The sequence below is a fragment of the Panulirus ornatus genome, chromosome 57, assembly GCF_036320965.1.
Source record: "Panulirus ornatus isolate Po-2019 chromosome 57, ASM3632096v1, whole genome shotgun sequence".
NCBI lineage: Eukaryota > Metazoa > Arthropoda > Malacostraca > Decapoda > Palinuridae > Panulirus > Panulirus ornatus.
In genome coordinates, this window is record NC_092280.1 from 27590367 (window position 1) to 27603630 (window position 13264).

The following is a 13264-nucleotide window of genomic DNA, read 5'->3' on the forward strand; positions in this document are numbered from 1 at the left end:
ATTATTGCGAGAACTGTACCCTTCACTCACCCCGCCCTCCGCTCTGCTCTCTACCACACCCGACCTCTCTTACACACACGTATATATATATAGTATACTCACCACGACACCCGCTACAGTGGAGTGGAGACCTCCCCTGTATGCGACAACCCCAGTATCGCGAATGGACACACACAGACACACACACACACACACAACAAACATCTCCGCCCACCGCCCCTCGACGTTTCTGTTTAAAGAGAGAGAGAGAGAGAGAGAGAGAGAGAGAGAGAGAGAGAGAGAGAGAGAGAGAGAGAGAGAGAGAGAGAGAGAGTGGATGGGTGGGGTGGGAGAGGAGGAGTGTGAGAGGAGGCTGGGTGCCTATCTACTTGGTGGTGATTACATATAAAAGAAAATGTGAAGAGGAGGATCTACGATGGAGTCACAACAGAAGAACATGATACAAGGAACTTAGGTGAAGAAGAAGGCGAGGCGATGGAGGGAAACACTGGCTTCTTCTGGTGAGAGTGTTGGAGATGTGGGAGGTAAACCAGAGGAAGAGGAAAGGGAGGAGGTGGAGACGAGGGAAATGCGTCACCCTGGCAGACAGGGCTATAGCAGTAGTAGTAGTAGTAGTAGCAGTAGCAGCAGCAGCAGCAGCAGTAGTAGTAGTAGGTAGTAGTAATAGTGGTAGCATAGTCAAACTAGAGTGTTAACCATGTGTGTAGTAGTAGTAGTAGTAGTAGTAATAGCAGCTGAAGTAGTAGTAGTACCAGCAGCTGTAGTAGTAGTAGTAGTAGCAGATGTACTAGTAGTAGTAGTAGCAGCTGTACTAATAGTAGTAGTAGCAGCAGCAGCTGTAGTAGCAGCAGCAGCTGTAGTAGTAGTAGTAATAGCAGCTGTAGTAGTAGTACAACCAAGCGTGTAGTAGTAGTAGTAGTAGTTCCCCGTGTGTATTTCCCGACCTCTCCGGAGACAAGGCAAGCGTAATGCACCTCTTGACAGACAGAAAGCCAGACACCAAGCTCCAGCCTACGCGATAACTGTACCAATTGTGTCACTGTTTATAGAATTACTCGGGCTTGCTCTCCTCCTCCGCCTGCAGGAGAGGGGGGTGGGTGTGACGCGCCTCTCTCTCTCTCTCTCTCTCTCTCTCTCTCTCTCTCTCTCTCTCTCTGTGTCCTTGGTTCCTCGCGTTTTAATACTACGAAGTAATGCGCCGGGAAGACCCGCCTAGTAAATGAGTTTGTTATGATAAACGCCCCAGCGATGTGGTGAGGACTCAAAAGCCACAGAAACGGATTACCAGCCAACACCTAAATCTCCTTCGCCATTTAACTTCCCTTTGCTATAATTCATAGAGGAAATTAGCTTCTATATTTACCCCCCTCCCTCCCTCCTCCCCCCTCCTCACATTTAGCACCAGCTTGTCAACAGATCTCGCGCCAAACAGCCGGAAAACCACATCATTTCCCTCCCTAGTTGGAAACAGATTACCGAGGCCAGGATCATCAAACGTTACTATAAATTCGGCGAGGCAGACATCTTTATTGAGGGTCGTGCGTACGTGTCAGTTCAACACCGTGGGGTCCTCATCTGACTGATTAGACCCCCTCATGGTTCTATTGATTCCGCTCATTGGCGAATATTGTTTTTGAGTGTTAAGTCTCCAGGTCAGTGAGGCGTGTATGTGTGTGTGTGTGTGTGTGTGTGTGTGTGTGTGTGTGTGTGTGTGTTGGGGACGTGAGGCGGGAGGCTTGGGGAGGGGTTGGAAGGAGTACACATGTGCCTTGAACTAATCACAAGTGATCTCAGGCTTTAGATTATTCCAGTACGGCGGGAGAGAGAGAGAGAGAGAGAGAGAGAGAGAGAGAGAGAGAGAGAGAGAGAGAGAGAGAGAGAGAGAGAGATGGAAGAGGATGGTGAGAGGAGGCGTAAACGGGGGTCATGAGCTGCCCCTCCCCCACCCAAAGAAAAAAGTCTTCCTATATTCCTGAAGCTAGTCTAGTGCAGGAGGAGGACTGTAGTCAAGTCTTGCTCCTGAGATGAGGCCAACGAAGCCATTGCTGAAGCCGTTCGCGTTCAGACGGGGGGGAGCCGAGACTTCGAAGCTACTTCGAAGCTCTCTTCTCGTTCCTAAGACCAACGAAGCCATTACTGAAGCTGCTCTAGTTCAGACAGGGGAGCTGAGACTTCGAAGCTTCTTCTTCGTTCCTGAGACCAACGAAGCCATTACTGAAGCTGCTCTAGTTCAGACGGGGGAGCTGAGACTTCGAAGCTACTTCGAAGCTCTCTTCTCGTTCCTAAGACCAACGAAGCCATCACTTGAAGCTGTTCTGGTGTCAGATGGGACATGAGACGTCTAACAAAGACCGCCACGATCTTCCTTTGATTCCTAATCTAACAAAACCACCACAAACGCAAAACAAGTCTGACATAACACACTTAGATGCTTCGACAGGGTAAGTGATACACCAATTATGTACCTAACGTATCATTTCCCTCTATAAGGTACTTGGAAAAGAACGTTTCCTGTTATCGTAAAAACGTTTATGTCAGGCAATTATTCTTGAAAATGTGTGTCGAGGCAAATCTTTATTTTGTACTTTAATAACTGAAGCAGATTCGACACATATAAGACTTCAGACGTGAATCTTTAAATCTGCTTCAACTGGGGTCATCTTGGGTCATTCAGAGGTCAATTTCACACACTTCATGCACATATATCATTTGCTTTATCGCAACACACGTCATACACCATACACGCGCCTTATACACTATACATCTCATTCAGTGTAGGATCCAATAACCTCATAAACCCTTTTCATCACGTTATTCATGAGGATGATGCATGAGGGACGAGTCGTGAGGGTTCATGGACAAGGGATGTTAATGACACTAAAAATGTACATTAACAGACGAACCGACTTGGACGTTTATCTACCTATCTATCTATCTACCTATTTATCTATCTACCTATCTATCTATCTATCTATCTATCTACCTATTTATTTATCTATCTATCTATCTATTGATCTATCTACCTATCTATCTATCTATCTGTCTATCTATCTATCCATCTATGAGCCCCGTGTTCTGGCCTGTAGTTACAGACGTCGAGAAATGTTCATGTGCATCTCAGGTCAAATAGATAGTGGAGGTAACTGGGCCCTCGTGACTGGGTAGGTGGAGGAGGAGCAGCTGATGGGTACGGGTCGGGAGTAGGGAAGAAAAGACAGGGAATCTAAGCTATCTTTATGAAAAAGGAACTACCACTTTTCTTCCCTCCCTTCTCGCGTAGGATTTTGGTGGAAGGACGTTCTTATACTCACACACACAGACACACTGACACACACACACACACACACACACAAACACACACACACACACACACACACGTATTACGTGGCTGACGAACACGTTGCGTACATACACACAGCACGTATTAGAGAGACGCGCACGGGACGTGGCAAACACAGACGGCACGTGTCCTGCACCAGGGGTGTGAGTGAGGAGACGAGGCAGGTGTGACTGACTATAATAACAGCAACCATGTGAGACACAACAGTCCACCTCACCCCACCTGCATCTATATCCTGTTGTGGTCTCTCTCTCTCTCTCTCTCTCTCTCTCTCTCTCTCTCTCTCTCTCTCTCTCTCTCTCTCTCTCTCTCACCGCTGCCTTCTTGCAATGCTGACGGAAGGAAGGAAGGAAGGAGGAGGAGGAGGAAGGGACTGTGCAACCACAATGCCTCGCTATGCTACCCCAGTCCTGTGCTGAGTGGGACAGTTGGGTGTGTGTGTGTGTGTGTGTGAGGAGCGCATGGCATGACTGACGGATGAGCGTCACAGGCAGGTGTAAATACAGAACGTGTCATTATCGTACATATTTCATAACAAGGCGTTGTTGACGGCTGGTCCTCGTACAGCGAACACGAGTTATCGTTCGTTCCGGATGGGATCGAGGACGCGTAGTTGTAGACAGAAGCAGAAGGAAGTGAAGTTCAGTTACCCGAGTTTATACGTACAGACGCAGGCAAAAGTTCCGGGACACGTATGAACGAAGCAATATCGACAGGAAAAGGCAAGGGAGTTCGCTACCGCTTCGACAAGGTCGTGTACCAGGATTTAAGCGTTTTAAATCTATACAGGTACAGACAAAGGGTTCGATGTTACTTTGATAAGCCGCAAATCGGAACCAGGAATCCCCTGTCTCGACAAGTAGAGAGAAAAGGGGTTGATACAGCTTCGAATAGGTGGTTCAGATGGTTCCGGGACTTCGAAACTTTCGGCGAGTCCCAGGGCTTGTGTTCGCGCCTGTACGTAATACCTATTTTGACCATAAAGTGTCTCAAATATACTGGAGGAAGAGTGAGCGATATAGTCATTGGTAACCCAACTCTGCCATGGAATACATCGCCAAGTATGTCTTTCAGGAGGTTGAACCATCGTTTGGGATCATCCGGGATGCATCAGTGATCAAACTCTCTCTCTCGAATTTATATTGACGAGAGGAAGTACGAAAGCTACAGTGTCATATGACGTGATTTACATGTCAAAATATATATGAAGTGGACGAGCTGAAAATAAAAAGAAATAATGATAGACCGAACTGTCATCACGGAGTACAAAGACTGATTTGCGGACCTTCAAATAAAAGTTTTAAGATATATTTATATAAATTCACGATGGAATTAAGCCACAGTGGAGGAGGGAGAGGACTGGACTTCGGTAGATGCACACATACAGAATACCTCACGGAGGCGCTGATGGGGAAGTAAAGTGAAGGTGTCTGCACTTATAACTTTACGTCTAGTCGATCCAGAAACAAACGAGAGGCAGTATCCTGTTAAGTGCTATACTTAAAGAGTCTTGTAAACAGCCTTGTAAGTAAGCCCAGCGTCTGGTCTCTTGCCGGAACACAAAGGAATACCTTATCGCGTGATATCCGCCACGGAATAATTTCCTCTTCGAGGTGGAGGGGGGTCGTGTGGTGAGGGAAGTCTTTGCTATTGTCCGAGACAGAGGACAAAAATGTCTTTTTTTATTCTCGAGGAGGCATTATCGACGGAGGGTCACGCCACGAAATCGCTGTTTCCCTCCCGGATGAATTACCGGACGAAGAGCAGATGGAAAGAAGAAGAGGAAGAAAGAGAAAAAGGAGAAAGAGAGAGAGAGAGAGAGAGAAAGAAGTCCATTGATAGCCTATTATGGATAGTGGAAGGAGGAGGAGGAGGAGGAAGAGGAGGTTAGGGAAGGGGATATGGAGGTGAGTGTAAATCAGGACAGGGATATGAGAGAGTGAGAGAGGAAGAGGAGCTGCTGCTGCCGCTCCCGCCTCTGGTACTGTCCATCATACTTTGCATAATGTCGGACTACTGTGATAGGTTGGGGGGGAGAAAACAAAACAAAAAAAGCGAGAGAGAGAGAGAGAGAGAGAGCTTCAGTACCTATCAATACGCCGTCACCTCCTCCTCTTCCTCCCTCACACACACACACACACAGACAAGGATCACAGATAGTTTATGTGTTATAAATAGTCTCTAATTTTTTTCTTCTCCCTTCGTCCCTCTCTCTCCCTCCCTTCCTTCCTTCCTCCCTTGATCTTGTGGTTGTTGACTCAAAGGTTTGCCAGAGCATATGCAGACGAGGGAGACCCGACACGACAGCCGTGTTCATTATGAATATATATTACCCCCAAACTTAACCTTTACTTTCGTCTTCGTATAACTCCCTTTTTTAGTTTGATGACAGACTCCGCCACGACCCGAAACGACCCTAAATATGAGGGATTAAATATAAAATTTGCATATCTCAGCCACTTAGGGGCTAGTCGGCCATTTGCAACATGGCTGGTTGGTTGGTCGGCTGGATGGGCCATGGACGCGAGAGGACTCCTAGCGAAACACATGGAAGTTCTTCCCTCTCCTCCTCCTTCTCCTCCTCCCTCAAGCCTGTATGAGTGAGGTGGCCCACCGTCTGACACACACACACACACACACACACACACACACACCCTCGCTACAGCCTCGTCAAGCCGAGTGCTATACGCGTCAGTCCTGTCTAACACTAAGACAATGATGCAGTATGGGTAAGAGGGACCTCACCCAACGCATGGGTGTCGCATCCTCCCGCGTTGGCCTGGACGGTAACTGACAGCCTTTTACCCTAGAGGGGTCTGGCCCACAGCTTCGCCAGGACGGGTATAACCTGACTAAAGGTATCTTTGAGGTTATGAATCTCTCTCTCTCTCTCTCTCTCTCTCTCTCTCTCTCTCTCTCTCAAGAGGGGAATGACTGTGGTGGGTTCATGCCTCGGATAGGTGAGTGCGAGCTCCATTGAGGAAGGTCAGGTTTTGAGTAGCGGTGTGGTGTAGGTGTGGATTCGAACCCAACACTCGAATATGTAGGGCAATAGGCAACACCAAGTGTGTGTGTGTGTGTGTGTGTGTGTGTGTGGGTTCGGATCGTATTAAAGAGCCGGATCATCTGTTTCAAAGTATGATCTTTTATAGATAAAATATAGTGTTATGAAATAGAAAATAACGATAGGACGCCTTAACTTTTAACTGACAGGTTGATCTGGCTAACCTAACCTAATCTACCGTAGCTCCAACCTAATTAGACTTAACCTAACCTAACCAAGCCTGATTAGCCCTTCCTCCGAACATTTACTTGAGCCAATAGACTGTCCGGAGTCTTGATGACGAATGAGGAGGACGCATTCAATCTACAAAGGCAGCAACGAACACTGGATTGAGGTAGAATTTCTAAGGGTACAAAATCATATATGATCTATATATATATAAATATATATATATATATATATATATATATATATATATATATATATATATATATATATATATAGAGAGAGAGAGAGAGAGAGAGAGAGAGAGAGAGAGAGAGAGAATATTTTCCATATAGTTACTGCTACAATGAGGGAAAACATCCAAAGTAATCACAACGGGTGATTGGCCAATCTGCGTGGCAATCACTTACCATGGACCGAAATTATACGTAATTCGAGCAGGTTAATTACGAACCTCATATAAATAATTGCTCTAATTATCACTTGATTGTCTTCAAAGAGAACCCTTAAAACCGACCGTTCATAAAGGTTCAAATTCTTTTAGACAGTTAAACGGGGAATCCGGTAGTGAAAATACTGTCATGGAAGAGATCACGTCTTTAAGGGATTCAATGTTCCTTCTTGTATCGGCTATCTATGGACATGGGTCGTACCGACGTGCACATGGGTCGTACCGACGTGCTTAGGGACTAGGACTGTTGTTCTCAATGGATCATACCGTCATGATTGAGTCGTACCGGTTTGCTTACGTGTTTAACTGTATCCCTGTGTTCTACAGTAAGGAGTCCAGCAGCTAAATGTCCCAAAAATTCGTTCCATTGAACAGGAAAAACCATGAACTCAAACTAGTGGTATATATATATATATATATATATATATATATATATATATATATATATATATATATATATATATATATACTTGGATTGATCCATGTATATGTCTGCTTAATAGCAGCATATATGTGTATATAAATATATACATTACCTATGACTACAACTCTCTCCCTCTGTTGCAACTCTCTTTATCTACTTACCATATTCCTACCTATCTATCACTAACTTCAAGTACAACATCTCTGACCATATTCACAGCATCAGTACTCACCAGGTGATGATCTTCAGTGATGAGAAGAGGAAGTCTGGAACGATGCCCATCAGTAGAGAGCCAGGTGGAGGGCCAAGTCTTCAGCAGCGTTCCAGAAGACGATTCGCTGCCGAAGGCGAGTTCCAGGGGACGACGCGCTGCCGAAGGAGAGTTCCAGGGGACGACGCGCCGTCGAAGGAGAGTTCCAGGGGACGTCGCGCCGCCGAAGGAGAGTTCCAGGAGACGTCGCGCCGCCGAAGGAGAGTTCCAGGGGACGACGCGCCGTCGAAGGAGAGTTCCAGGGGACGTCGCGCCGCCGAAGGAGAGTTCCAGGGGACGACGCGCCGCCGATGGATCCATTCCTCACGGTGGCAAAGAAGGTTCCACCGTCAGTGTTGACCTGGAAGATGATACAAGCCAATTCAAAAGGCTGTTCCAACTCAAGAGGTAACTTAATCATACTCCAAAAAAAATGATTGGGGGTAATACACCAGTGCTAATAATGAATGGAATGGGGGAAATAAATCGTACTAAAGATAGGACTGAAGTAATACAATCCGGCTCATAATGGACTGGGAAAATACAATCGTAATCCAGAAAGGAATACAGTCATACACTAGCGTGTGCTGATAATAGATTGAGGGAAATATAATCGTACTACAGAAAGAACTGGTGTAGTACTACCGATCATACAATGGAGATCGGTATATATGGCCAAAAAAAAAGGCCATCACTTGGCCTTTTTCAATAGCAAATTTCATAACGTCTGCTTACATGGCTGTACTGACTAATGAAGAAGACTAACAAACACAATCAAACAATAAAGCAAAAACATCGAAAATATTTACAAATTTCCAAATTCTTTTATATAAAGATGACGAAAAATATAATCAATCACCATTATTACATAATCGAAAATATTCATAAATTTCCAATTTTTATATAAAAATTACGAAAAAATTTATAATCCATCACCATTATTAGATAATCATAAATCAATTCTTTCTTCCACGTATTTTCTTTTTTTTTCCTTTTATGGTTTTCTTATTATGTTAACGTATCCAAGATGAACATACAGACATACAGATGGACACATGAGACTATGTCAATTCGCTTTTCTATGCTAAGTGCAATCATTACTACTTTCAGAGTTAAAGGTGAGGCAGGGGCTATCTCATAACCTCATAATCATGAGGTGTATAAAATATGTGGTATGTATCGCAAAGGTGTATCAAAGATATACTCATTAATGAGCACGCGTCAAAGGCACATATTAATACGAATAATAATTACAATCAATGTTCTAACTATAACTGATGTGTATATCTATTACATCAAAGATACACTCATTCATGAGTGTGTCATAATTGAAGACATTTTTCCACGTACACCTTTTTAAACATGCAATTTCGAGTTTACGTATCAATACGTATTTATCTAAGTTCTAATTCACAGTGATATTGACATCAATTTCAAGTTCATATTGGAGGGGAAAAAATGTTTACTTATTTGGGTTTTTCATATAAATGGTATATCAGTTCAAACAGTTCTGTTATCGGAAGCAATTATGCTAATTTGAATGATGTTACATGTGGTTTGATTTGCATACTGAACAAGCCCCGGTGTATAATGAATAATAAAGAATTGGCTGGCTGATATCGATAATGAAGGAAGGATATTGATAGCATTTTACATATTTCAATAGCGAACTGTCAATTATTCCGTCTCAATATCTGTCATACAACTCCGTCTCTCATTCCTTATCATGATCTCTCTCTCTCTCTCTCTCTCTCTCTCATCGTCTACTTCCTCCCCTCTCCCAGGGTCACTGTCCATCTCTACGCAAGTGCGTTGCGCGTGACAAGCAGGTGTTCATTTACCCCCGCCTCTGTCATCAGTCACTGTCATGTGGCATATGACAGGCGGACTCCACCCCCCTCAAGAACACATCGTTAACTGCTATAAATGGCGTAAGGCCTCTCCCTGAGCAACGTATATGTCGCCAGGTTCCTGCCCATACAGATAAATGGGCTTATATCTATATAAACATCTATATATTCCTCCCTATTCATCTATCTGAGGTGTCCGTCTATCTGTCTGAGCTGTATGTACACACACACACACACACACACATATATATATATATATATATATATATATATATATATATATATATATATATATATATATATATATATATGTGTGTGTGTGTGTGTGTGTGTGTGTGTGCGTGTGTGTGTGTGTGAGGTTCGTTTATCTATCACTGAATGATATCATCTAATATATGCAGTGTTACGATATATGTTCTTGCGTCACTCAACAGTTTATGCATATAGGATACAATACGTTGATATACATTATATGATATGTATGTGTGTGTGTGTGTGTGTGTGTGTGTGTGTGTGTGTGTGTGTGTGTGTGTATAATTTTGGTGGTGTCATTATTCTTCTCTTGGGGTAATGCGTTACTGTTCCTTCTCTACATTTACAAATTTATGTGTTCATGTGTGTGTGTGTTTAGGCAATCCGTATGTGTGTTTGGGTAGGAACGAGTGTTTCAGGCGTCATGGCAATTCACACATAATTATATGTACTTAAAAGCTCCTAATTACGCGTTGTCTACGTCTATGGTAACACGACTCAATTAACGAATCTAACTTCGTAAAATGCCCTCATATATATATGTAATCACTTTATTACTATATAACTCTAGGTGTCATTTGCTGTATCCTGCGTACCGCGTAAGCTATCCTGTCGTATCCTATGACGGTCATATGTGTCTCTATATTCCTGTATGTGTCAAGTTTCTGATTGTTTATCTTTAGATATATCGTGTTTACTAAATGGTCCTGGGTAGCTGTAGACATATTCCTGGCTAAAAAGATATCTTTCTTTGGCTATATTCTGTGTCTGGCTAGCAGTATGTGCCATTAGAGAGTACATGTATCTCTGGCTAGTATATGCGTATGTGTGTCTGTGGTCACCATGCTATTATGTATCCCTCATTGGCTACCAGGCTGGACAACCATTCCACGTCTCCCTCAGGGAGAAGGTCGAACCGCCAGATGAATTCGATCAACCAGTAAATCCAATATCAACCAGACCACCAGGGCTCCTAATGACCACAACCTCTCTTCGACCATCGACCAGACTATTAAAGGGATCGAAAAAGATACATCAAGCAAATTATTAAGAAAAATAAAGATATGATTAAAAAGAAGGAACAGAGGGGGCCAGGGGAGGATATTCCAAAAAAGGCCCAGTCCTCTGTTTTTAACGCTACCTAGCTAACGCGGGAAATGGCAAATAGTTTAAAAGAAAGAAAGAAAAGATGATTAAAAATCAACAGTGAAGGGGGGAGGAGGAGAGGAGGAGGAGGAGAGGGGAGTGGGGTATGGGGGGGATATTTGTATCCTTGATGACTCATGCTAAAAAAATTCCCTCCCCCCATTCATATCCCCCCCCCAAACTCTCATCCATCAGCTGTGTCCCCTCACCTATCTATCAGCAATGCCCCCCTCCCCCTTGATCCTCTCTCCCTCTCTCTCTCTCTCTCCCCCACCCACCTTCCCTATCAATATATCCATTCCCCCTCGAGCCCCACCCTTCCATTAAACTATGATATGTATGCTGGAACACTGGAGCTTCGAGGGTGCCAGGGTTACTCACAGACCTTTACGGGGTTTTTTTTTCTCTTCTCTTCCCTGAGACACTGGAAAGCTTTCATTCCATTCAAAGCTTTCAAGAAAGAAAAACAAGAAGGCTGGGTTTTTCTTCCTTCGATTATCCTCTAGAGCGTTATGATGTCTCCTGGTCCCTTATTCTACCCATCTCTCACTCCCTTATACAACCTCAACTCCTTATAACCCCACAAGCTCTAATGCACCCGAAAACCCTTATACACTCCAAAACCCTTATGGACCTCCCAAAAAAGCCTTTTATTATTTTGCTGACCTCGTACATCTCTGGCTGAATTTTCATTCCTCATCATGCTGACCCTGAAGACATTAATGCTGACCTCGCACATCTCAATGCTACCCCTCGATCGTCGACACAATTGTACCCTGACACACTCTTCTAACACTCCTCTATGTGAATGGTGTCACTCTAACACACACCTCTAACTTTATATCTTTTAATGCTATCACCGCACCCCTAACACACCTCTCTAACTTCCTCATCTTTGTAACTGTTCCGTAACACACTCCTATAACCCGACATCTTTGAACGAAGTCACCACACCCTAACACACTTCTCTAACCCCCTCATTTGTGAATGCTGTGACTAATCCGTAACACACTCCTCTTACCCTTTAAAGCTTAACAACTAACGTAACTGCCAAAACAACGTTCTCCAAAACCCCAATGTCTGATTTACAAAATCCCTTCTTGAAATGTTCTTCTTAACATTTACTTTCATACACTGTCTGAACCATTTAGATTCCCCTTTCCTTCCTCCTTTCCCTAACTTATGACTGCTACCCTTTCCATTCACAGAGACCCATTCCGCCCATCTCCCTCCAACTAGCAGCACAAATACCTATTACTTCACTCCCTCCTTCGAAACCCATTGCCTATTCTCTTCCACTACATACTATGATGGGTTTTTTCCTGATACATTTGACCTCCATGGATACCTACCCATCAATGATTCTTCTTTCCCATTAAGACATATGGACTCACGAACCCCCTACATGATGGGTGCCCATCATCCACTACACATCGTCGATCTTCAAGTCCCTTACAGACTGTAGAACATCCACTTGTCGCCTTACACATCGTCCCGACCCACATACACCACCACATAAGACCAAACCATCAACCACTCCCTATCGACGACCCATATACAAGAGTACACACCATCAGAACACTCCTCCTTTACCCAACGAAGAATTTCATATCATTTGACCCATCCCCAACTTTTCCCATCTCCCTTTATGTCCTTCACATCCGTTTGCAGACCCTCAACATCATTTTACACATCCCTTATGTCCTTCAACACGTCCCCTTCTTGATGTGCCTACTCCTTAACGAATCCTTTTCGACGAATCTATCCTTCGGCTTCCCCGTCAACCCACTTTCTCTAAACATATCCGTCTTTGTCCCTCTCTTACACGTCCTCGACTCGTCTGTCCTCCCTTCCATCAAACGAGGACCTAATTCCTCAGCTGTGGGACACACACAAACACCCTCTCTCTCTCTCTCTCTCTCTCTCTCTCTCTCTCTCTCTCTGCCACGGGGGGCCCTCTCTATCCCCATCCTTCACATCCTTGAAGCCTCTATCCTCATATACACAAAAGGAGAGAGGATAACCTCTTTCACAGAAGCGTGCGGCCCTTCCCTCTCTCTCTCTCTCTCTCTCTCTCCATTCCCCTCTCGTCCCCCTTCTGTCCCTGCCGGAGGAGGTGGGGACTGGCAGTGCCCACCCGGGCCGTGAGTGATGCTTCTGGTGGCTGCCTTCAGTAAATCCCTCAACGGAGCCAAAATTACCCCACCACTGCGGTCACAAGGCAAATACTTCCTTGCACACAATAGGCGCAACCGCACCACTCGCTCGCGTCTTAGAGTCGCAAGGGAAGTTCTTGCAGGGGAAGGGTGAGAGAGAGGAGGT

At 44.4% G+C, this 13264-nt stretch overlaps 1 protein-coding gene across 1 annotated transcript in view; it reads right to left on the reverse strand.

Moving 5' to 3' along the window:
* Positions 1-8094, reverse strand: part of LOC139766082 (uncharacterized) — a 61882-nt gene extending 53788 nt beyond the window's left edge. The window contains exon 1 of the mRNA XM_071694229.1: positions 7677-8094. Coding sequence (XP_071550330.1) covers positions 7677-8015 — 339 coding nt within the window. The 5' untranslated portion in view covers positions 8016-8094. The remainder of the gene's footprint in view (positions 1-7676) is intronic.
* Positions 8095-13264: the final 5170 nt, after the last annotated feature.